The sequence below is a fragment of the Engystomops pustulosus genome, chromosome 1 (genome assembly GCF_040894005.1).
Source record: "Engystomops pustulosus chromosome 1, aEngPut4.maternal, whole genome shotgun sequence".
Lineage (NCBI taxonomy): Eukaryota > Metazoa > Chordata > Amphibia > Anura > Leptodactylidae > Engystomops > Engystomops pustulosus.
The window spans coordinates 135557015-135584182 of NC_092411.1; the positions used below are offsets into that span (position 1 = coordinate 135557015).

Below are 27168 nucleotides of genomic sequence, written 5' to 3' on the forward strand. Positions count from 1 at the left end.
TTTGGTAATTTATCAATCTTACTTTTTCCTTGCGCTAAATGATTTTTTCCAGATCTCTTTTTGAGACATTTGTTACAAATGTCGCAAAAATGTCGTAAAAATGTTTCCTTATGTATGGTTTCATCTAGAGTAGCGCCAAAAAATGTTGCAAATTTGAAACTATTTGAATTGATAAATGTCATTTGCATTTAGCACATCTGTAATAGAAGATAAATTTTCCTTACTGAAGAAACACAAATGTCCAGCAGACATTTCAAAATGTCCCCACAAAGGTGCAAAAATTGCAAAACGACCAAAATGTCTCAAAAAAGAAAGAAAAAGCAAGAAGAAAAATAAAGATAAATGACCCCCTTTAAGTTGTAAAAAGCTTTTAATTGTGTGTTATGCCAAAACAGGACTAACACAGTCTGTGATGTTCTTTTGTTTGTTTCTGCTTTTCTTTACAATACATATTGTTTCATAGTTGGTATGCTTAAAGAATACATACTGTATATCCATCAAGTTCAACCAAGGAAAACAAGGGAACGGATGTCGGGGGAAACAATTTTGTATATTGTTTAAAGAATTAGTGGTATTCTACTCTCAGCCCAGCACATTTATCAATCATCCTCACTAATGAGCAGGTGAGCCAGATTATGGACTGTCTTCAATAATCTGGCACACCTTGCATGCGCCAGTTGTACTGAGTGCAGAAGTTTTTTTGGTGCACTCAGTTTAATGGGTGTGTGCCACATTTCTAACTTTGGCTTACAATGGGGTGGTAATGACCCTAAGAAAGCTCATGGCACTGGGGCTTTGGCTGAGATCTAAGAGTCGAAGCGGACAAAGTTTCATGTATCCTAGACGTAAGTGCTTGGTTAATTACATGTTTATGTAATTTACACACCGAGGCTACTTGCACATGACATGTATAGTTTAATAGGCCGCACAACAATAAAAGTCTGTGTGGGTTGCAATATGGGAACGAATAGGACCTATCCTGTCTTTTGAGGTCCGTTTCAGTTGACTTATGCACAGGGCTGCGATAAGAGCTTTGTGTTGAACTAGTGGGGTGTTGCTGCAGATGGTTTGGCGGAAGAGACACGGCCCGTAGCTCTACTTTTGCCAAGTACCAGTGCTCAAGCTGCCTGGTTGTGGCTGTCACTGGAGCCTTGGTGTAGCTTTTCTCCTGACTTGCAGTTAGGCTCTGGTTGTAATCACTTACACTTCAGGAGCTCTGATGAGGCTACTACTGGTGCTCTTGGTTGTCAGGATCCGGTTCCAGTGTTCTTTTGCAAAAGTTGTGCGACATACAACCCCTGCTGCTCATGATCCGCTTAGTGTGGCATGATAGAGTGAGAGGCCAAGTTGGTGCCACAGAGTGCGGTGGGGAGAATAAGGGGGGTCAAGAGCTTGAGCCAATGCTCAGGTAGCCACCTAAAATGGCGCCATCTTGACAGTGCATCTTTTCTAAGTGCCACTACAAGTCCACAAGATTCAGAGAGGGAAGGCCATGGAGGAAAGAGGTTATTGTGTTTTTTGGTTAACATTTTGAAAGACAAGAGCTAGACATGTATTGCAGATAGGAGATGTAAAAAAGTTGTAACATCATCTATAATAATTACTGTATACTCGAGTATAAGCCGAGACCCCTAATTTTAACACAAAAAAAACTGGAAAAACCTATGGATATTGAAGTATAAGTTGAGGGTGGGAAATGCATTGGTCACAGCCTCCCCAGTATATAGCCAGCAAGCCTCCTGTAGTATATAGCCAGTCAGCCCCCTGTAGTTAATGGCCGCCAGCCCCTGTAGTATATAGCCTGCCAGCCCCTGTAGTATAAAGACTGCCACTCCCTGTAGTACATAGCCTGCCAGCCCCCCAGTATATAGCCTGCAGCCCCTGCCCCCAATATAATGCCTGTAAGAAAAAAACAAACAGTGTACTCAACTTCCGATGCCCCCTGGCAGGTCCTCTTCTATACAGCGATGCTCTGGCATCGGCTCTGTGTCCCCACGCTGTCTGTCGCAGGCACCATTATGTCAGCCACTTGCTAGAGTGTGTGCCTATGCCGGCGCACATAGTAGAATGTCAGCGAGCAGCTGACGTCATGATCCCTGCAGCGGATAGTGCGGGAACACAGAGCCTCACTGTATAGAAGAGGACCTACCGGGGGGCTTCGGAAGGTGTGTATACAGTGTGCTTTTTGTTGACTGGAGTATAAGCCGAGGTGAGATTTTTCAGCACGGTAAGTGTTTTAATACATTTCTAAGAAAAATATGTTTAACATTATTTTCTAGTGATACCTACTTCTTATATATTTTTTCATATAATCTATTGTATAATATCAGGTGAAAAAAATATTCTGCTGGGGAATGTATCTGAGTATATAGGTTGCTTATACTAGAGTACATAGCAAATTGCCTTTTCTCTTGCATCCTGTGAACGGATTGTAGCTACGGCAGAGGAATTCACCAGCAGTATGTGCAGCTTGATGAATGTAACCCACTTTCTCTCTGTTTACTAGATGTAAATCAATATGACACTCTCATGCACATTATAAACATAAATCCCTCCTTTGCATTTGCTGAGAAGCATGGTTATTAACAGTACTATTTTAGAGATGGTTTCTAGAACCAAAATTGCTTCCATATAATTCCCAGCAGCTCATTTTGACTATGGGAGAACTTTAATTATTGTGCTTGTTTTGCTTTTGTATGATATAGTGAAAAAGTGGAAAGATCAATTCATGTTGAATGTCTCACTTAATAGACAAGATGTATTTTAATGGGAACCTGTCCTTTGGCATTTTGTTATGTTCTACACTCACCGGCCACTTTATTAGGTACACCTGTCAAACTGCTCGTTAACACTTAATTTCTAATCAGCCAATCACATGGCAGCAACTTAGTGCATTTAGGCATGTAGACATGGTCAAGATAATCTCCTGCAGTTCAAACCGAGCATCAGTATGGGGAAGAAAGGTGATTTCAGTGCCTTTGAACGTGGCATGGTTGTTGGTGCCAGAAGGGCTGGTCTGAGTATTTCAGAAACTGCTGATCTACTGGGATTTTCACGCACAACCATCTCTAGGGTTTACAGAGAATGGTCCGAAAAAGAAAAAAAATCCAGTGAGTGGCAGTTCTGTGGGCGGAAATGCCTTGTTGATGCGGAGGTCAGATGAGAATGGGCAGACTGGTTCGAGCTGATAGAAAGGCAACAGTGACTCAAATCGCCACCCGTTACAACCAAGGTAGGCAGAAGAGCATCTCTGAACACACAGTATGTCGACCTTTGAGGCAGATGGGCTACAGCAGCAGAAGACCACATCGGGTGCCACTCCTTTCAGCTAAGAACAGGAAACTGAGGCTACAATTTGCACAAGCTCATCGAAATTGGACAGTAGAAGATTGGAAAAACGTTGCCTGGTCTGATAAGTCTCGATTTCGGCTGCGACATTCGGATGGTAGGGTCAGAATTTGGCGTCAACAACATGAAAGCATGGATCCATCCTGCCTTGTATCAACGATTCAGGCTGGTGGTGGTGGTGTCATGGTGTGGGGAATATATTCTTGGCACTCTTTGGGCCCCTTGGTACCAATTGAGCATCGTTGCAATGCCACAGCCTACCTGAGTATTGTTGCTGACCATGTCCATCCCTTCATGACCACAATGTACCCAACATCTGATGGCTACTTTTAGCAGGATAATGCACCATGTCATAAAGCTGGAATCATCTCAGACTGGTCTCTTGAACATGACAATGAGTTCACTGTACTCAAATGGCCTCCACAGTCACCAGATCTCAATCCAATAGAGCATCTTTGGGATGTGGTGGAACGGGAGATTCACATCATGGATGAGCAGCCGACAAATCTGCGGCAACTGTGTGATGCCATCATGTCAATATGGACCAAAATCTCAGAGGAATGCTTCCAGCACCTTGTTGAATCTATGCCACGAAGAATTGAGGCAGTTCTGAAGGCAAAAGGGGGTCCAACCAGTTACTAGCATGGTGTACCTAATAAAGTGGTACACTTAATAAATGAGTGTATATAAAAGACAGTGGTGGAAGTTTAAAAAACGTGTATAAAACTGAGTAAAGGAGAAAGGACATTTATAAAATTTGCACCACTGTCTTTTTTGTAAAATTCAGAAAGTTGCCCAAAGGCACTGCATCACTCCACATGAGATGATCTCATACTTGCACATGAACATGGGGGGAGATGTATCATACGCCGGCGCCATGGCCCCCCATGTCCCGCTGGATACATCAAGAGGCTTAGGCCTCTTTATGTATCTGGCATGCGGAGCAACCGCTGGGCAAAGCTATGCCAGGTCGACCAGGTCTTGACTTCTGCTTGTCTGCCCACCCTACCGGCATTGGTTCCCTTCTAAGCCCCCTCTACGCCCACATGACGTAGTTGTTGTAAAAATTGCAAATTCTTGCACTATTCAAGAATTTGCGCTCCTTTCACTGCTTCTATGCCAGAAAACTGGTGTAGGATCAGTGATAAATCTCCCCCATAGAATTTGTCTGTGTGCTATCCTCTGATTTAATGACACAGACAAATGCTTTTCGATTGGTTCACATTCATGTACATGGTTTTAAGGGCCCTTGTATAAGCCAACTGTCCAGGTTACAAATAATAGAGCAAGTCCTTTGTCTGTGTTTGCAGCTTGGGCGATCTTTTCTACGGTCATAGGCGTGTGAACAGACCTCAGAAGCCCAAGATTGTGCATGTTCTGAGCCAGTGTTTAATGGTGAAAGATAATTTAACTCATTTTAAGATGGTCATATTATCCTATTTATTACCTTGGTTTATATTAGAAAAATGCACTAACAATACATAATTTTTGGGAATAATGTTCACAGATCCTTTCCTTGAAAGCTACAACTCCTTTCAAAAGGTCATGCTTACATAGTCACACATCACAAAGTAAAATAGCGGCAATGCTCTTTTTAGAAATAGTAAAATGTTTTATATGCATTATGAGTAGATTATTGATGGCCATGAAAGATCTTCCATCCACCCACATTAGTTTAAGCACATTAGTTTTATTACTGGGTCTCCCATTTTTTCATCATTAAAGCCTAACTGTAAAGTTACTGACAAAACATATTTTTAGCACAGCTAGAGAGCGACTTTGACAACAATTCCAGCAATACCTGTGCCCTGCGGCCCACTTCTTCCTAGACTAAAATATAAGGGTTAATAAATATATGAGGCTATTTGTAAAATCCACTGAACATTCCCAGAAGTGGACAGGACTTACAGGTTGTGACATCAGCATTTATAGGAATCAGGACAGTATGTTTGTAATTGGACGACCTGAAGCATGTAATGAATAACATGCTTGTTACATCTATACAGGTCCTACAGCCACTCCCAACAAGCCTCCTCTCATCTCTGGCTGTTCTATACAGTTTCCCATGGTTAGCGAAAAGTATGGCAAATAGAGAGTAGGCTGGGGGGATATGATAAAGCCTCTGCTAGCTGCCAAACACCTGCAGATAGCTAACTAGAGTAAATTAGAGAATTGCTTATTTTGCATAGTGCAGAGTTAGTCAAAAGTTTCTATACTTTAAAGGAAACCTATCATTTGATGCATTATGAAGAAGACATACCTTGAGAATGCTGAAGCTACAATGATGCAGAATCATATCGTGTTTAATCCCTGTGCTGAGTGGTTTTGCTGATAATACAATTATAAAATTATGATAAGGAAGCTGTGTCGCTTCTGTGGCTGGGCTCAGCGCTTCTCCTAGCACATTAGTTATGCACTGCTTCACAGGATGGGTTGCGCCTGAAGGCAGAATAATCAGTTGCTGTACCATCCCCCATCTGCTGTGCATGAGTGATCCAGCTCAGGTTTATTAGTCATGTCTGGTCTAAGCCCTGTGTGTAATACAAGCTGTAATACAAACTCTGTGGAACTAGTTCAATCATGCAATCCAGCTTTCCTAAGGTATGAATATTATAATTGTTTTTTTCAGTAAAACCACTAAACTCAGGAATTAACCAAGATATGATCCCGCATCAGTGTAGCTACAGCATTCTTAAGGTATCTTTGATTTATAATGCATCAAATCCAATAGTAGGTTTTCTTTGAAGTTGTACTTTAACCCCTTACTGATATGTGATGTAGTTTTACGTCACATGTCGGGTGTGGGTGCATGAAGAGGGCTCATGGGCTGAGCCCTCTCCATAGACGGTAAGTCTTTGCTGCATACTGCAGCAAAGGCTTACCGGTAACATCCGCATCATCTAGCATCATCATCATCAAAAGTGACTACCCTTAAAAAAAATAACACAACCCACAGCTCCATTCACCAAAGTATTAAAAAGTTATTAGTGCCAGAAGATGGCAAAATAAAAAAAAAATTTGTACGGGAGGTTTTAATTTTTGTAAATGAAAACATTATAAAACCTATACAAATTTGGTTTCCCTGTAATCGTACTGACCCAAAGAATAAAGTAGACATGTCATTTGGGGCGTACAGTGAAATCCGTAAAATCCAAGCCTTAATTCAGCCTTAAAAAGGGTGGGAGATTTTTACAAAACTGACTAAAAGCAAGAAACTTTATGAAATAAATCAACTACTGTATTTTTATTATTATTATTCATGACTAAAAAAGAATATGCAGATTGGTGCTTGAAGCATAACTGTAAAGTTCATTATGTTTTTTCCATAGCTGTAGCCGTTTGCTTTCTAATCCTCTCATTACTGTGTATTTCAGCCTGTCTTCCTTCAACTCTGCACTCAGGTTGTCAAGATGAATCCATAGAGAAGGCAACAGGAGATAACAGGAAGGGTGAGCAGAGGGTGAAGCAGCAGGTATATGCAATGTTCTTGCTTCCGAGCCTCTGCTCAGTAATAATAGGAAAAGAGGAGCTAAGAAGCATGTCTACAGTGGCCAAGATTTATCAAAAGTGAGGCAAACTGCCTTAGTGCCCTTAGTGTTTAGTCACACACAGTGCAACCGCGACACAAAACTAGAGCAGACATTTTATAAATACATGTGCGAGCAGATTCAACCTTTTTTGTAATGTGCATTGTTGACAATAATAATAATATATCTGGGCCAATATGTCTTTCATGCTCCCACACAATTACAACTCCTCCCTTGCACCTGCTTAATGTTATAAAGAATCTAGTATGGGGAGTAAGAGTTCCACTAGGCGATTGTTGGAAAATATGCAAATAAGTTTTCAAAAAAGCCTTGAAAGCCAAACCAGTTCCCTGCATCAGCTGGGAAACCTACCATCCCGCATCTACCTATTAAGATAGATCAGGTGGCAGGTTCCTCTGATAAATGCCATTGGAGCCCTTTTTAGGGCTAATCCTTCAGTGACCGATAAGTTTGTAATTCTTTTATTGCCCTAATATGCAAATTAGTGAAAGAGGCAACTGGGGCCTGGAGTAGATGGAGCTGAAGCTACACGGTGCGGCTAATCCACGCCCCGGTAGCCTCTTTCCTAATGGCATTTATTAGAGGAACCTGCCGCCGGATCTACCTTAATAGGTAGATCCAAGATGGTAGGTTTCCACCAGAATGAAAGACTGTATGCAATTGAGCCTGAAGAGCTCCAGGCTCCAAAGGTGTTATTGAAACCTGGAGTCCCACAGGCTCATTTGCATACAGTATTTCATACTGGTGGTAGATGTCCTTTAAGCTGAACGAATATTAGATTTTTTTTACAGATTTTTAATTAAAGAAGTTAAAAGTGATTTTATCTTCGGCGCTCAAGTCTGTCTCAAAATTTCTTCATTGTCTGGAAAGGAATGACAATCTAAGATTTCTGGATCTCTTGAGGTCAGTGTTATTGTCATTGTCACCTATACATTTTTAGAAATTCCTGATAATTACTTTACATACTGTTGTAACCGCTATTTAACCCTCCACATTTTAAAATTCTCAAGGGTTGTTTTAGGCATTATAGCTAATAGCTGGATTTCCCAGGACAACAAGGGATCAGCATCTCCCATTTGACAAGGAGAATTGTCAAATATGAGCAGATATTTTATATAAATTCAAACAGCACCCGTACTGTACTGTATATATACTCTCAATGATTGACCTACATTCAACTAAATATTGCCATTTTTTGCCAGGGTCTGGTTGCTTGCCTGCAGTTCCTGTCTGCTTTGAGAAAATTATTCTCCCCTTATATCTTGTATAGTTTATATCTATCCACATCAAAATTAACCATTTGATCCAATTAGGAATCTCTTTGATAAAGGATGTTGTCGATTTATTTCTGCTGTGATCTCCTTGGAATCTTCATGGATGACTTTGTTAAACAGAAGCAGGATCATTACTCTGAAATGTCATTGTTACATTCCGGCTGACACTTGTGCTGACTAGATAGCCGTCTAAACAACTATGTACAGGATTCAATTTACAAAAGCAAGACACTGATATACACAGACAGTGAGGGCATCTCATAATGTAAACTGTCTACAAATCAAAGCTTACTACACTCTATAAGGATCCATTATTTAGTAGAGTAAATATAATTTGCTTTTTGATAAAAAAAAATAAAGGATTTAACAGATAGTGGTGTTTGTCTTTGGTTTTTGGCTTCCGTACCCATAATTAAAGGGGTGTTTTCAGCTGTTTAAGGGACTGGGAATCTGGAAAAAAATTCCAAATGTTGTGGAATTGTCATAAAACACAGTTGTGCTATATTCTGATGAGCGTTGTCTTTACAGCTTTTGTGTAGTTGAGATGACATCTCTCCTTTATTACTGGAATCAGTACAATCGCAGTGATACCATATTTATATAGTTACCGTATATACTCGAGTATAAGCCGACCCGAGTATAAGCCGAGTCCCCTAATTTTACCAGGGGGGGAGGTCACAGTGTAATGAAGGGATCCCCCTTGCACACTCCCGTTGTGTGTGGTAATAGATTCTCGGGCAAGTGATGAAGGAGAAGCACGTAATGTTAAAAGCAGCAGGCCATACGTGGGGACAAAAATAGAACCAAGACTCACAGTTTCTTTAATGATACCCAGTCCAATGAAGCAGCAGGTAACAAGCTGTAAACTTTCCTCTCTGAAAACTCCCAAGAGGCAATGGATTGGTCGGCTTTTGGAGTGCACTTCATCCATGGTCCAGTGGTTAGGGTCTGGCTTGTAGTTGCAAAGACCAGGTCCTTTCTCCTGACAAGAGGTGATAGAAAAGTGAACTGAGGAACAACCCTCCTCCTGTCTCCAGACAGAAGCTCAGTGGAAGACCTCTGCAGAAAGACTGATCAGGCTGAACCCAGAGCCTTGAAATGAGCTTTAAAATGTTCCAGGCACAAGATATTGCAGGTAAAATACCACATTGTGTCATTAGGAGACAGCAAAAGATAACAGATTAGTAACATTTCCAGTGCTAAGAGGTATAACTGGCCAGAAGGCTAACTGGAACTAACCTTTCGTAATGACTTGTCATGCAGGCCATTACACATTTACGTGTCTGAAAAAGCCCTTTTACACACATTCCATAGGATTCAGATAACACATAAAACATTTTTCTCTTTATCTCAGTTATAGGTAAGGAACAAAGTAAAAGGATTATTTATTATTCATGTAATGTGTATGGGGTTTTGTGTAACTTTCACATTAGAAGGCCAAACAATAATGATATCATTCAGGTAATGACCATACCATACAACATCATCACAAACAAAATCTGTAAATGTGCAATACTCTTCCCCCTATGCTGCCTCCTCCTTTCCATTGTGCTGAATATAGTAATGTCATCATGCAGGCAGTGTTGGATTTACCCATAATGCAACCCAAACAATTGCTTGTGGGCACAAAGATCAGTATTCTGATGCAGCCAATATTCTCAGACCTATGTCAGTCCTCCACAAGACTGTGCATTTGTGCATTAGCAGCCCCCCTAGAAATGTCTAATCTTCTGCATACAGGGGAAAATGGATACATGGATTATGTAATTGCTCATAGTCATTACTAACTACATCTTCCATTTGCATCTTAATTGTCTGCCCCCCTAGCTACTATCCTTGTAGATAAACCCATTAACCAACAAAATGAGGAGGACACTTGCGCTAAGCACATATTGAACAACCTTGGCATTATTTTTGCATTTGCTGCTGTCAGCAATTTACACAGCGATAGAGATTAAAAGGGATTAATTTACTAACCAAATCTTTTTCTGTCGATCCATGGTAACAAGGGACGGATTGTCAGGCAGGTATTAACACTCATTTTTTATGTGTTTCATCCTCTGATGCATTCTCAATGGGGTGTTGTATGTAAAAACAAGTCATAAATGATTTTTATTCGTGGTGGGTAGAGTGTAATGAAGTTTTAATTCAATAATACTGGGAATTACAGTTTACCTTAATGATGTGCCGCTCACTACAGCTGGAAAGTTTTCTGAAGTGTGCCAGCATTGATTACATTTCTGATGAGCTCCAGAGACAGGGAAGTGCATAGCCAAGTGCAAAGAAATTGATTTTTAAACCACTTTTCATTGCGCCACTTAAAGGACTGTTCCTTATAAAGACTGCTTTCTGATTTTCTGCATTATTGTATATTCATTACAGTGTATTTGGTTAAATTGGTTTAACAAGTTCTAATAGTATAAAACAGGCAGGATAAGTTATTTGGGTCTTATAATGCAAAATATTTCTTACAGTTTACTCATTTGTTCATTTATCATATGTCTCATCAGTGATATGTGTGCCAGAAAAGTAGGAGCTGAGTTGAAGTCGCAATCGGGCCCCAACAATATTCAATGCCTAGATATATAACAAGAACCTAGGGCCTTATCCCTTCATGGATAAGAACAAATGTTTATGAAAACAAATGCCTAACCATGGAATATGGACTACATTAAAATGTATGAAATCAATAGAGTCTCCTCTTCTCAAGGCCCTTGTTTTAAATTTCCTCTTGCAAATAGCAATAATTAAATACCTTTCCTCCCACCTTTCTCCTATTTTCCTCTCTTTACTTTACTGCCACATTTATGCAGTCCTTTTATTTACTCTTTCAATGTAAAGACTATTATTTTACTCTATTCCATCAGACCATCAGTTTTGTTGCTTCAGTCTTTAAAGTTTCTGTGGTCCACTAGTGCAAAAACTGCTACTTTTTTATCTTCAGCTAATTTCATGCAGGTGGTTTCAGTTTCGAGAATGAAAACTTTTTTCTCCTGGTTACAGTTTCGTAGTTGCTCTAGATTACAAAGTAAGGGCCAATCTCCCCCTATTCTTCTTTCCCTTCACTTTTCTCCTTCCCCCTTTTTCCTTCTTTTTCTTGCATTTTTGTCAAGACAGAGAAAAAGATGCAGGCCTTGATCTAACCCACATGTCTACTTGCCCACACTGCACTTACTCATAGAGGATAACTGGACAACAATCACTACTCTGAGTAAGTGCTTAGAACAGGAGACAAACAAGCAGAGAGAGATAGAAAAACAGATAGACAGACACAAGCAGAGTCAGGATGATGGCAGCAATTGCAGAATAGAGAGGATACAACCACAAGATCAAGAGCAACTGGACTTAAAGGACATCTACCACTACACTTAGGGATGGTAGACTGTCCCCAACCATATGCTTCTTACCTTAGGGGTGATGAGAACTTTATGCTGGCATGCTCCAAGCTGTCTTCTATACCGAAATATACAGTTATAAACTTTATGCTCCATTAGAACATAATTTATGCACACCCTCTCATCTATATACATCTTCGGTGCCAGCAGAAAGCGCTGCAGACAGCCGGTGATGTCAAACTTGCACATGCGCGGAGACTATTTTTCTTGCGCATCCACCAGGAGAGAAGTGCAGCTGCGCAAGAATAACACACGCGCAACTTTGCCGCCACAAACTGGAACTTTCTCCCATTTCCCTACTGCATTTCTGGAGCTCAGCCACAGTGATCTTGTGGTTCTTCTTCACCTTTCTCACCAAGGCTCTTCTCTCACGATTGCTTAGTTTGGCTGGACAGCCAGATTGAGGAACATGTGTGATCATCACAGACTTCTTTCATTTAAGGATTATGGAGGCCACTGTGCTCTTTGGAACCTTGTGTGCTGCAGAAATTCTACTATACCTTGGCCAGATCTGTGCCTTGCTACAATTCCTTGTCTGAGCTCATTGGACAGGTCCTTAAACCTCATGTTCTCTGACATAAGTTGTGAGCTGTGCAGTCTTATATAGACATGTGTGTGCCTTTCCTAATCAAGTCCAATCAGTTTAATTAAACACAGCCAATGATGGAGTAGAACCATCTCAAGGAGGATCAGAAGGAAATGGACAGCACGTGAATTAAATATCAGTCTCACCCCAAAGGGTCTGAATGCATATGACCATTTAATATTTTGGCTTTTCATTCTTAATAAATTATCAGAAATATATACAATTCTGTTTTTTTCTATCAAGATGGAGAGAACAGTGTACATTAATGATGAAAAAAGAACTTTTTTGATCTTACTAATTAGCTGCAATGAAACAGAGTAAAAATTTTAAGGAGTCTAAATTTATAATAAGTGTTTTTGTAGAAACATGTGTGACTTCACGGATATGTATATTTTCTGTAAGGGTAAGGGAGACTCCATTCAGAAGTTTACTATGAGGCCCAGTCTCCCCTAGTTACGCCCCTGAGCCAAACCTGTGTTGAAAAGCCTGTGTCAGCCTTAGGATGGATTCACATGGCTGTTGTCTGTCTAAAGTGTTTTGGCATGGACCGATATCACTGTTGAGGATGGGACTCCTTACATGATAGCGATCAATGGTGTAAGGAGTTCCTACTTCACTAAATAGCATTTCAGGATTAAACGGATTAATGTCTCATCACTTCTGTTTAGTGAAGCAGCAGGAACTCCTTACACCATAGATCGCTATCATGTAAGGAGTTCTGTCCCCAGCATTGATGTTGGCCCATGCCACAGGACTCTTCATGCTCCGTGGTTCATGGACAGACAACGGCAGTGTGAATCTGCTCACTAACAAATTTTAACCTAGCTAAATTATTTCACAATAACTATCATTACATCTAGTACTTAACTATATTTTAGGAAATCATCACTTCTTTCTCTTACCAGGAATCTGACACTTCTCAGTGAGCTGTAAAGTCCCTGTGGTGGAGCTAAAATGTACAGCAAAAAATAGATCAAATGATTAAATGCGCCTCTGATATAGAGAAGGGAGAACATTACAACAATTGAGTTAGGGAGTCTATGGTGGGAGGCTGCTGGCATGTAATAGCTTTTGATTGATGACTTTTAGTCCCATGAAAGCCTCCTCGTAGTAGGTGCTCTGTAACATTACTGTACCTTTGGTCAGACACCTGCCTGCAGGCTGGAAGACTGATATGGCTCCACTGCTCTTGATTTGCTAATTATATTGATCATTGCACAGCTAAATGTATAGGTCAGCTAAAAAGTAATACATATTGCAGAATTTGTGACGGGTTATATATTCAAAAATTCACCTCAAACTCCTTTACCCTTAGGTCTGTTTAAATCAATGATATTTTAAGTATAGAGAGAGCTCCCAAAATTTTAATTGACCTCATTTCTGTCCCACTGTATCTGTAGAAGTTACAAGATTCATACTCTACTTTTTCTAAGAAAAGAGAAGACAAATGCTATGATACTACATGACAAATGCAGGTTCTAGTAATTATTTCTAGGATACGCAATCGTGACATTTTACATTTGTATCAGTGGAAGGTGCAATAATTCATGTAATAGGGTCAACTTTAGAGCAAAACGGATAGAGAATGTAGACTTTAAAACTAGGCTTCAGGTATATTATCAGTATGGCACGTACATATAGTTCCCATGCTACTGCTGAGAGGTGGGTCATTTACATAGTTGTCAGACTCACAGACAGATCATTATAAATCATCTTGTTCTGTTTTAGCATTACAGTGTCAGCTTGATGTCAGAATAGTTAAAGAAAAATGGTAGGTTGATTTGTCCTATCCTGACCTTGTGTGAGTGTTTTATAAGTTCCCAAAATCCAAAAGTTTATATATATGAAATGCATGTTCTTATATGTGTAGAAAATCTTTCAAATTATTTTAGTGACATAGTAACAAGGTGTCAAACCTTGAAAAAGCATTAAATGAGTATTTGCAGCTTTAATGTTTATGACCCCAATGGACCCGAATGGATCAGTAACTGTGATGCTCCTTTTTCATGTCTATAGGAAAGTCTAAAAATCTATCTATCTATGTATATATCCATCCATATAGGAACAGGCAGTGCTCCAATAATAATGGAAAAGGTAGAGCTTGTGATCCATGTTCATTTGCATACTACTGGAGGTTTGTGGCTAGAACCCAACAGTGTAACATTTGGTTTCATTGTGGTGCTCTGAATTTTTATCCATCAACAATATTTATTTGGGGGAAGATGGATTAAGGAATGGAATACAAGGTGAGATGCAACTTAAGAAGATATATCAGCAAGGTGGGAGAAGGGATAAATGGGGAAAATATTTATTTAGAATGCTAAGGATTGGTGGACAAGGGGAGGAGGGTGGCAAAGGAATATTACAACAAAAACTGTTTGACGGCCATCATGCCAAAATACAGAGGCCAAAGGTGTTGGTGTTTATCCAGAAATCCCTCCATTAAACACTAGAAGGGCTTGTTCCAAATGTCACAAATTATTCTGGATTAAATTTATTGATACTGCAAATATCTTGATAGTCTACAGTTTGGCAGATTATCTTCCACTTAATTCATCTTAAAGGGGCTGTCCAGTTTTAGCAAATAAAAGTTTGAATAATGAAAGTTCTCTGATTTACACATCATTATACAATACATTTTCTGTATCAATTCCTCACAGTTTTGTAGATCTAAGGTAAGATTCTGTTTACTTCCAGTGGATAGAAATGAGTCTATAATCTTGTGTTGTCACACAGGTGCACAGCTTGTTAATACAACAGAGAGTAATCAGAGTGAGATTACAATGATCAGCTCACCTGTGAAATGTCACATGACCATGGATCAGTCTTTATCCACAGGAAGTAAACAATAAAACTTCCAAAAGAATGACAGCAAGATAAAATCTAGAAAAGATCTCTAAAAATCTCTCTGAAAATATATCAGAACATTGTCATACATCAATAACAATTTATTTGTGGAAACTGGACATCTCCTTTAATTATTATTGTGTGTCCATTCTGGGGCTGCTCTTAAAAAAAATAATCTCTTGGAGCCTTGTTGTGTTTTAAAAAATAAACTTCAAAAATACATATAAGGCATGGATTTAAAAAAAAAATTACATGAGCACAAAAATACAAAAACAAGCTCCAATACCTCCAGCTTGTATTTACTTGTCCATGGCAAATTATTTTTAAAGTTTTGTTACTTCCCTTTTGCCAGTGACTGCCTTCTACAGTGTTATTATTGAAGAAGATGAAGAAAAAAAAAGCGGTGCACATACACATAGCAAAAAGATATTTATTAACAATACAAATTGCACTTATAACAGTAAAGTACTACACAACAAAATAGGGGCATGAAGAATATGAGCATATCAGCAATGTTGCTGTTAGTAGATACTCTGTTATTAAGCCCTGATACAGTGTTTTCACTTCAGCCTCAGATTTAGGTCACTCTATTGTTCAGGAGAAGTTGTAGGCGTATTTGTTTCTTCCATAGCCATTACTTAATACTAAGCTTTAAAATGCTCTATCAGCAAAAGGCATAATCCATCAGTACATAGCCCCAATACATCAATTTCTGCTCAAAATATATTTCAAAGAGAAAATAAAGGCCAGGCTTATTTGTGGTAGCTGGTTATATTGTGGAATCTGACACCAAACCTTCGATGGTTGGGGAACACCTCAAAGCATTTCCATTTTCTAGAGATTTAGTACACATAATATTACACTTCATTTACAGTATCAGCACATTAATATGTCATATCAATTGTATAGGCTTTACCATATTGCTCAGGGCTGGTTATCTTGATATTTATGAGCTCCAATGCTAATTATTATGACGGTAAGTATACATGTAGCAAGTACTATGATGCAAGAAAATGAGGAGGCCCATCACAATGCACCCACATTGTAGTGAACAATAGGTTAATGGCTTAAGGGAAAACTGCCAGTTAAGATAAAACCAAACAAACTACACATACTCACCTAAGGTCCTCTTCATCCAGATCCCACCGGTGATCTTCTTTAATGTTGGCCTGCTTGTTCTAACTCCTTTTTCCAGATGATCCCCGTGTGTTAATATTAAAAAAGACCACCGCCGGGATAGGGATGAAGAGGACCTTAGGTGAGTATGTGTAGTTCATTTTGTGTAATCCTTACTGGTAGTTTTACTTTGCCTATTTACTACTAATATGTGGATTGTCTGATATATGGCACAATAATCCATGCCTTTAGTTATTGCTTCTTATGACAATACTAGGTTTCAGGGGACCACCATCCCAACAAACTATGGATTCTAGTCGTATTCCCACAAATGACTAAAAGAACTGAAGCAAATAAGAAGATTTCTTCAGAAAATGGTAACCTACTAGATACACACCCAAGACAGTTGACAGATAAACAAAGGCATCATAGTCATCAGCTTTACCAGTGGAATTCATCAGTAGTTTTGGCTGATTTGACTGATTTCTGAAATCAATCGTGGCCAGCAGTTAATTTATGTATATAATCAGATTTCTATTTCATTTAAATACGTTGCCCATGTTTCACCATTTTTACTAGCCCCCAAATATATTAAAACAATTTAATATCTTTCCTAATCTCAAAAAAACAGTGGACTGAGGTTGAGGCCATTGACTCCTTGCACTGTGTATTGGCAGTGGAAGCTGAGCCTGCAGTTACAGCGCTCTGCACATGTACAAGGTATACGTGTGGGCTCTTTACCAATCATATAGATATTGATGGCCTTTCATGAGGAAAGCAGCAGTGTTATAGTGTAATGCTATATGAATCTAGGAAATCCTGGAAAGACATTGCATTCCATAGAATACATTACTACAGATCCAGCTGATTAAGATCTGTTGTTGTTGTATCCTGGTTTTATATATTACTGCCGGGTCACATATCTAATAGACAGGTTCATCACAAGGTTTATCATAAGCACTACATATTCATTCATATTCATATTCATTTATAGGACATCTCTACCCATGTATCTATCCTGGGGATAGGCTATCAATTCCAATTTGTGTAAGAACCCTTAAAGTGGGGCTACATGTTGAGAAATAGTGCTGTCATTTTTTGAAACACATTGGTTGTGTAGGTTTTTCTAAAGGTGAAAAAATATATTTCATCTGTTAAACCCACACAGACATAAATCACAAACATTGCAAAACTGCTGCAATTTGCATTACTAGGCTAACAGTTTTGGCTCAAAATCCACCAGCCTAAACCACCCAACACTTTAGTGTCTATCTGCTCTCTAGCAACACCCAGGATTAGACAGGAGCACTAGAACAGACATTGGTTAGCTCTTTTTCAGACACAATGATATGTCCCTTAGGCCCAGGAGAAGACAACACTAATTTGAATCTGTCTATGGGGCCAACTGTGAACATTATTTAGACCTGAGAAATGTAACTGTATGTATAAATGATACATGTTGTGTATAGATGAAGGATGGATCCTCAGGATATCTGCTTAATGAACACAGTGATGTCACTCTTACAAGGAAATTAACCAAAACGTACTGATCCTACCTCTGAATGCAGAATCAGAATATCTCTTAGTCCAGAGGACTAATAATGTATTCTCCTAATGATTTTATTTCATGTTATTTGTCAGTATTTATACCTGTTATGCCATGCAATAATGCTTATTTATATCGTTTCCTTAGTGTATAAAACCAACTTTAATATCTGTCCAAATACTTGCGATTACAGCACTTTTCCTCATTTCCTTACAGAAAGCTAACTCGACACACTGCAGACATACACATAATACGTCCCCATGATGATATACGCGTACCATTTATATGTGAAGCACTGCTGACTTCATTATAAAATGTAGCAACAAAAAAAAAATGCTTGAAAATGTGTCACCTATTCTCTCAAGTTGTGTCACGCAACGTTTTGTTCCTGTATTATTATAAGGACAAATGCTTAATTGTAGAACATCTGCAATGTTCCTTGAAAAAGCTTAACATTAAACAAGAAGTGCTAAAATAGCAAGTCATTAAGCATAAACATAAAGTGCATCCAGAGGCACAAAACATTTTGTAGTAATGTACTCCTTCCATGGGCACTTCATATACAGCCGGATAACTCTCTTTCATGCATAAACAAGTCATTATTAAGAGCTTGTTAATAAATGTCCTCACATTTCAGATCTCACATTGCTTTCTATATTGCATTTCATTATTTTCGGCGCTGGTATCTTTCATCTGTTACATTTTTAAGTAGATAATATTTCTAAATCCGGGCCACCTACGGTTATTTTAATATGTAATATCTATTGCATTGGAGGGGATCCCAACTTTTTCAGCTTCAGATTCTTGTAAGCTAAAAAAAATCTAGGATAACTTTTAAGACACAAAAATGAACTTTGCACTAGGTGTTATAAATAGAGAGTTTTTTGTATTTAGCTATGCTCATGGTTGTGACTCTAGAATTCTGGCTCCAATATTCTTGCAGCCAGATCCAGGAAGTAGCCATGCCAATGGAGCTATACTTTAGTCACAGTTACCAAACTGTGAAGTATATCTAATAACAATGAGTCCCTGCTATCTCCTCATGCCTTCATACTTTTCTCATCTATTTGCTATTTATGTTGAATTTAATGCAGTGATTGATCCAGTGCAGTCTAGGGTAAAAATGGTCGTAAACTACAAGATTTATACACAGCATCCTGAATAACCAGACATGCTTTTATGGTGTTTTACAGAAAAGACCAAATTCCCTTAAAGGACCCTGTATCCAGATTTTAACATATTAAACTACAAGCCCCCTCAGGTAGGATATGAAATGTCCTTTCTAGCATTGTCTCATTTACGTGAAATCTCAGCGGTCTAGCTATAAAAAATTTCCTTTAAAGTCCTCTGACAATTAAAGGGGTATTCTAGGAATCAACATAATTCATATACAAATGGGTCCTTAAAATATAAGCTTATATGTAATTAGTTGTTCTTTAAAATTTTGCTCTCCTTATCAAAAAAATGCTGTTGATATACAATGTAATGAAGAATTAAAATGCTACTGGCCCTTTAATCAGTCCGTTAATTTCCTCCACATGGAGCAGACACAGGACAGAAGATGGCCGTGTGGTCACATGTCCATATCACATGGCCTGCACCTACCTGGCTGGCTGTACTGCACCACTGTTTGGCTGTAGTTAGTTGGTTGCAGTGCATCCAGTATGGCCAGTATGGCCAGTGTTTTGCTGATGGAAGTTACACATCATTACTATGGTAAGAAAACCTGTAAGATCATCACCGGAAGCAGGGCACAAGTGATAGGAGAAGTTACTGAGAACTAAAGGAGCATGGGACTTGTAGTTTCCAGTGTCGGCCATCTTGGTGATAATTCCGCATACTTTAGAGAGGCCATAAAATTTTATGAATCATAAAATCAAACTATTTAAGCTCTATTTCGTGACAGACATTGAGTTTTGTTATATTCATTTATTTATAGCATCATGGGTTTTTGTATCAGACATTCATATTCCTGGAATACCCCTTTAACAAAGGTCAAGGGATGAGGCATTAGAGGCTGGAGCGGGAGTGTCAATTCAGATGCCCCCATCTTTAGTTCTATAGTACCTTTGGTGTCATATTAAAGATGAGGATCTCATCTTTCAGATAACAGCTGGCTTGTTGTCGTGAGTTTTACCGAACAGGAAATCAGGCAGTTAAATACATAGTTTGGAATGCAAACTGTAGATAAAGATCTAATACCCACCTATTTCTTTATTTGCCTGTGTCACCAGATCTCCAGAGCTCACAGAACCACTACCCTTGCAAGTTCTGAAAGAAGTTCGAAACTTAAAAAGACAAACAAAGTATAGCCCTAGTTACTATAGAATTAATGATAGGGGAAAATATCAGATTCATATAATATTCAGGAAAAATATGATCCCTCTACTCATTTGCACTTGAATTTTGAGAAGAGTTTTACAGGCAAGATTTCAAATGAAAGAGAGAATTCTTGAAATGACTTTTTATCCCCTATCTGAAGGGGCTAGTATTTAATGTGGAGTAAAATCTGTTACCAGAGCACATTTAAAATATTTTTCTTAGGTTTTTATAGGCAGTTTTTATAGCTGATATCACATTTAGTTTGTATACTTTATATCAAAACTCACATGATACAATAACCCTAAGTTAGCCACATCCAATCACATTGTAATTAGCATCATGTAGAAATAAAGGTAAGTATTTTCATATTTCCATAGTGTACTTTAAACTTTTTGTGTTATTACTTACCTTCAATTTGTCCCAAAATTAGTGGCATGAGATGACCAACTTTAAATGAGATAAAATAAAAATCTTTTTAGTTTACTCATCCAAAAGACTATGTTTTTTCCAAAGCTGGTCATTACATTTTGGGATATCTTGGGCTTAGAAGAATAACATGTTTGTGTATTTATATACAATGTAGACAAGGTTTAAAACACATAATTATATCTAGAGGGGTGATTAGGATAGCAGATTTGTGAAGTGGGGAACAATGACCTAAGCACAACTTGGTACAGAATACTTGATTTAGTTTCACTGTTGTAAGTTAGGTTTAAAGGTTCCACTTTGAAAATGATAAGGCTGACATTGAGTAATGGATGTGTCCAGAACCTTCTCAGCAGTGAGTGTCATTTATCAAACCTGTCCCATAGTAACCACTTTGAATTTAGGTTTTATTGTGGGAAACAACAGTTATGAGGCAATTTACTTGGGTCCTCAGTAAGACTTTTCCAAAACTTCCTTAACGTAACACAAATGCACTTTTCTTTACTGTTGTATAGTCCCTTGTAAATTTCTGATCTGCTTTAGGACATTATTTTTATCAAGTCATTCTGTCAGATATTTTGCAGTGGTCAAGTTCTCTCAAAAGGAGGTAGACAGAGCCTCAGTAGATAACACTCCCGGTATCAGATTAAATGACTCTCTTTCTTTTTTTTGCATGACTGCTGATGTATCAGCAAGGATATTCTGTGTCGATGTGCCAGTCTTCCCCTCAAGCCAATATGTTGTCATATCTCCTTTGCCCTGTGTAAAAAAGTGGACATTAAACAGCTGCAAAACACATCATTGGTGGAAATATAGCCACCTACAAATAAAAACATGAATTTATTAAAAATATCTAAATATTAGGCAGAACAAAGTTAGGCACAAGGTTTATCTTATGCTGAATGATAAATATATGGTTTAGTTAAATAATCTAATCCAAATCTATGCGTCATGTTTATTGGTTTAGTCCACCAAAAAAAGTTTTGAAGCAACTTTGATTGCATCATTTTCCTCGAATGTTCTACAAGGTGTAAAGGTGTCTTTAAAACTGTCTAATACCCTCAATAAATGTGTTCCAAGGCATTTAGGAGACTTCTATCACAAACAAGTCATAAATAGATTTGGGTTATCCAAATTCCTATATCCAGAAAAGGTCTGACCTGTGCCTACGCCCTAGAGAAAGCTCTCCAGCGATATTCCTGCATTCCTGTGTGTTTCTGCTCCTGATTTCCCGTGTTCCCGTGTTCGTGTGTGTTCCTGCTCGTGTGTTCCCATGTTCCTGCTTTCCTACTCCTGTGTTCCCGTGTTCCTGCGTTCTTGTGTGTTCCTGCCCCTATGTTCCCGTGTTCCTGCGTTCCTGTGTGTTCCTGCCCCTATGTTCCCGTGTTCCTGCGTTCCTGTGTGTTCCTGCCCCTGTGTTCCCGTGTTCCTGCGTTCCTGTGTGTTCCTGCCCCTATGTTCCCGTGTTCCTGCATTCCTGTGTGTTCCTGCTCCTGAGTTCCTGTGTTCCCGAGTTCCTGCGTTTCTGCGCTCCTGTTCCCATCTGCCTTGACCTCCTGTTGCTGACCCCGGATTGGACTTGACCTTGCATCTCTGCTGCCTGCCCTGACCCTGTGCCTGAACCTGACTACGAGACTGTCTCCTGCTAAGGTACCTCGACTGCCAGCGCGGGCTAGTTGCTCCCCTGGAGTGGTACCCCGCTGCAGCAAGACCATACCGCTTTGTGGCGGGCTCTGGTAAAGACCAGGTGCCAACTAGATTCGGGTCCTGGGTGTCGGCTAGTACCACCTCCCACGGTGGTCCAGAGGGTCCACTTATCCCGAATCCTGACACAGTGGATAGAAATCTGTCCGTGGTCACACAGGTGCATGGCTCGTTATATCACACAGCTGTGGTTACTCTCTATGATACTAATGAGCCTTGCACCTGTGTGACCATGGACATTTTTCTATCCACTGGAAGTAAACCTTGAAAATTGCTATAAAAGGACAGCAAGCAGAGATTCCAAAAACTGTGAGGAATTGATACAGAAAGTATATTGGAAAATTGTATAACTTTTCCTTACCCAAACCATATCAACTATTTGCTGAAAGTGGACAACCCCTTTAATTTTATATATGACAGGAATCGCTTTTAAAAATTTTAAATGCGCATATTACCATTTTATAAAAGGATGGTTAGATACATCCCTTAAATATCATTGTTGATAAGTGTCATAGGCTTATATAACTGTAAACTATATGTGAAATTCAAAACAAAGAAATCCAGGCCAAAGAAGACCAAGACAACACAACCAAGATTCTAAAATTAATTCACTGTGAAAAGAAATTCCAGTAGCCCTTTTGTCAAGATATATACTGAAAAGGCATTCAACAGAGTAAACCAGCCTCCTAATATGCAGTCCCATGTAAATGCATCCCTCCTGACCCCCTGGCCTCCTAAATGCAGTCACAAGTAAATGCATTCCTCCAGTTTTCTAACTGCAGTGCCATGTAACGACATTGCTTCAGCACTTAACATGCAGTCCCATGTAAATATAGCTTTCTTGTCTCTTCAGCTTCTATAAATGATATCACTATTGTCCATTGCCCCTACATATCCAGTGCTGCCCTGCTTTACACACCTTCACTTTTCTCCTCCATGAACTGACCCCTCAGCTCCTTGATGATGGCGCCGCCCCCTCATCATGATAGGTCCTAGCCCCTCAGTAAAATTAAACCCATTGCAAGCAACCAACTAAAACCAAACGCAGTGATGATCACATGAACTGCTCGGGCAGGTGCAGGACTGATTAAAGAGCCAGTAGCATTTTAATTCTTCATAACAACATTTCTGTAAGGGAATCAACATTTTAAATAAGAACTAATTTAAAGTGATGAGCGGAATGCAAAGTTTGGGTCTTTGCTGAAATATCGTTATATCATTATCCGGGATCTGGGTCTGCTTTTGGGAAAAAGCACAAAGGTGCTTGATTGACTGCTAAAGCAGCCGATCAAGCAGCTTCCTGCCTTTTAGGTCACATGTCCAGATGCCATTACACACAGGAGACAGCCAGGGAGAGCATGCTACTCGTCAAAGGGTCAGTGAGCTAGGCAAGGACTTGTGAACACAGCAGCAATTGCTGTGGTTAGGGTACTAAGGTGTATAGAAGAGGCTCCTATTATTAGGGAAAACCTGAAATAATTGCCCTTATAAAGGCACTTAGAAGAATTGCATCACTACGGGGAGTTTCTTAATAATCATATTGGATTATTGGCATTCACTGCAACATTTATTAGCAAGACTTTGAAGCTCATGTACCTGTATAGCAGTGGACCTCAACTGCCGAGCTGTTCAAGACCCGTCTGTGGAGCACCTGGTCCTGGGCTGGGCCAAACTCTATAAAAAAAAATAATAAACTCCAATATTTACCTTTCCTGCTCCCTCACAGCTGCCTTCTCTTCTTCCACTTTTCCACCGCGTTAATACACGTAAAACACGTAAAACGTTTTGTTGTCACAAAATTAGTGCACGGGAACAAGTCTATCTGAAAAGTTTTGTTGTCACAGAATAGCACACAGGAACAAGTCTATCTGAAAAGTTTTGTTGTCACAGAGTAGTGCACAGGAACACGTCTATCCAAAACTGCCACATCAATTCCAGATTAATGTAATTTTAAATCTAAATCCGGATTAATGGAACTTCAAATTCAATTATTTTTCGATTCTGTATTAATGGATCTCTAAATTCGATTATTTTTCGATTCTGGATTAATGGAGCTTTAAATTCGATTCCAGATTAATCGGACTTCCACATTCAAATAACTGGGTCTGAACACCCAGAGGGCCTTTAACCCCTTCCCAGCACTGATACCCCCTGAGGACGCCATAAATATGGCGAAACATGTCGGGGGGGGGGGGGGGGCTGTATGAGCGCCTACAATTTTAATAGTGGTGATAAGAAGTGGGACAAATCCAGTGTAGCAGTGTGTCGAACTGCAGCGATATACTACAACTAGGGACCAATCTAGGAGAGAGTTTATAGGGATCTTTTGGGTTAGCGGAGTAGCTAATTAATAGCGGTAATCAAACAAGCCGCATAGTAACAGTGCAGTGAATGCTGTAGTGTAAGAGTGGATTTAAGGAGCCATCCTTGTAATAGTGCGCATTAGTGTGAACATATACCTACTCTTGCAATTACCCAAATTCCTATCTCCCAATCCCATTAGAACACAGTACAGGCGGTCCCCTACTTAAGGACACCCGACTTACAGACAACCCATAGTTACAGACAGACCCCTCTGACCTCTGGTGAAGCTCTCTGGATGTTACTATAGTCCCAGACTGCAATGATCAGCTGTAAGGTGTCTGTAATGAAGCTTTATTGATAATCCTTGGCCCATTACAGCAAAAAATGTTTAAACTCCATTCGTCACTGGGGCCCAATTTTTTTTTGTGTCTGGATCTACAATTATAAAATATACAGCTTCGACTTACATACAAATTCAACTTAAGAACAAACCTCCGGACCCTATCTTGTATGTAACCCGGGGACTGCCTGTACCCACTCCCACCACGTTACATTTTTTAACTGACTTCAATGTTGGCTAGCACACAATTTCTGAACAAATACCAAGAAAAACATTAATTTGTTCATATTAATAAGGAACAATAAAAGTTAATTTTTAAAATATTGGTCCAAGGACCTTTTTTCTTCTTGCAGAAATGCAAGAAATATGACAATATATTTAAACCCTTCCCAACTCTGGACATACTAGTACTGCGTGGGCCGAGGCAACTTCCCAACCCAAGCCCTATTATTAAATCCCGCTTTTGGCACCTATTATTACATCCTGCTTTTGAGGGGTTGGGTGAGACATGTTCTGCTCATTGTAATAGTCTGTGAATCTGCAGCACTGTGGGACTTTGGTAGCGGTCCCAGGACCCTTCAGGCTTGTTAGCTTAATTTTAAAAGTTGATTTTAGAAAGAGGGAGGCAACGGATAGCAAATATAAGAAGATTATCACAGTCAAGGTGCATTGATCTATGAATACGTATTCCTGGTTTATCCATGCTTGATTTTGTTGATAGATTTTCTTTAAGGAAAAAAAAGAGAAAGATCTATGGCACATGAACCGAGACCTTGTTAAAAAACAGCTGCTTCTGCAGATATGTTATTCTTATTCTGACCAACCCCAAGGAGTCCCTAAAGTTTGTACTTGAAAAAGTCAAGATACATAGTTTCATTACAAGAGGACTTGTTACTTTGCTAAATCGACCTGCTAAATACAAATGTCACTGCAAATACGAATGGAAAGATCTGATCGAGGACTCCTCCTTTAAAAAGGACAGCACTTCCATTACTTACTTAGGAGTTAGATTTGCAGGGTGTTGCTAATTTTAGGCAAATTAAATTTCATCCCACTCAGTATTATAATATAATGGGGGGAATTTATTAATTGTATTACTTACGACTGTAAGTAAATAATGGGTAGACGTTAAAATGCCGACATCAATGAGATGTGTGCCAAAATATTACATTTTGACTGCGCCTTAATTTTGCTCTTTGACCATTTTTTCCTGGTCTATTGTGCGCCCAAAATTGCGCCTAAAAATGCCGACAAATACACATAAATGTGACGGAATATGTGGAAAAGTTAGGCCACACCCACTTGCGCCAAAAAAAGCTGAAGGAGTCGGGATAGTAGGAAACATCTGTTCTTTCTGGCGCAAACTCATAATAAATAATCCGCAACAATTCTGCGCCCAAAAAAAGATCCCTACGATAATACATGTCCCCCGATGTTTCGTCTTTGGAAGAAACATGATCACTTTGCCTAAGATCTTAAATGCATTGCAAACAATCCCTATAGATATGCACAGAGATTTTTTCACAAAAACACCATACCCACTAAATGAGAAGAGAACATACTATTAAATCTTACTGATAACATACACTGTACATCTAACTTGTTGCTACGACACCTCTTAACTATAAAATAAATAAGTCCTTGATAAAAAGATGCTCTAAACTCACTGCCTCTCTGTCACTCACTCTTTCTGCCTGTCTCTCTGTCACTCACTCTCTCTGCCTGACTCTCACTCTTTCTGCCTGACTCTCACTCTCCCATTCTCTCTGCCTGTCCCTCACTCTCCCACTCTCTCTGCCTGTCTCTCACTCTCTGTGCCTGTCTCTGACACTATCTCTCTGTCTCTGTCTTTCTATCTTTCTCTATTTATCTTACCTCACACATAAGATGTCTTACACTCATTACCTATGGTAACCAATAAAAGCTCAGAGCTCATATTAATGACCTGTGGCAAAACAGCAACCAATCATGGTTAGGCTCAAAACCCAGTCTATGATGTTTCCTGAGTCACAGAGAGGGCTGTGCAAAGTTGGTTAGCTTTATATTTTATATGTTTGAAGCCTAAAATGTGGCAAAAGGAAGACAATTTCAAGGGGGTCGAATACTTTCACAAGTCATTGTATGTATTCTAATTGCACATACTATAGTAAATGGGTATGCCAGTAAATAATCAGATCTAGCCACCAATCACCTTCATCATCATTCATACATAGGAACTATTCTACACCAATATTACAAATATTTAATAAGCTTGATGATAAAAAGCAGTCAATTTTGAGGAATCAATTCGAAAGATCAATTTCCATTAAAAAAAACACACCAGTAGATACTTGTTCTGCAACCAAGTCATTCAAAAGGCCACTTTATGTTATGTATTATGTAATGTGTGTAAGTGTGGAGAGCAGAATATTA

General features: G+C 39.2%; 1 protein-coding gene across 1 annotated transcript in view; it reads right to left on the reverse strand.

Annotated features, from left to right (window-relative positions):
* Positions 1-15450: 15450 nt before the first annotated feature.
* LOC140120064 (atrial natriuretic peptide receptor 1-like) overlaps positions 15451-27168 on the reverse strand; it is an 82250-nt gene continuing 70532 nt past the window's right edge. The window contains exon 24 of the mRNA XM_072139427.1: positions 15451-21167. Coding sequence (XP_071995528.1) covers positions 21006-21167 — 162 coding nt within the window. The 3' untranslated portion in view covers positions 15451-21005. The remainder of the gene's footprint in view (positions 21168-27168) is intronic.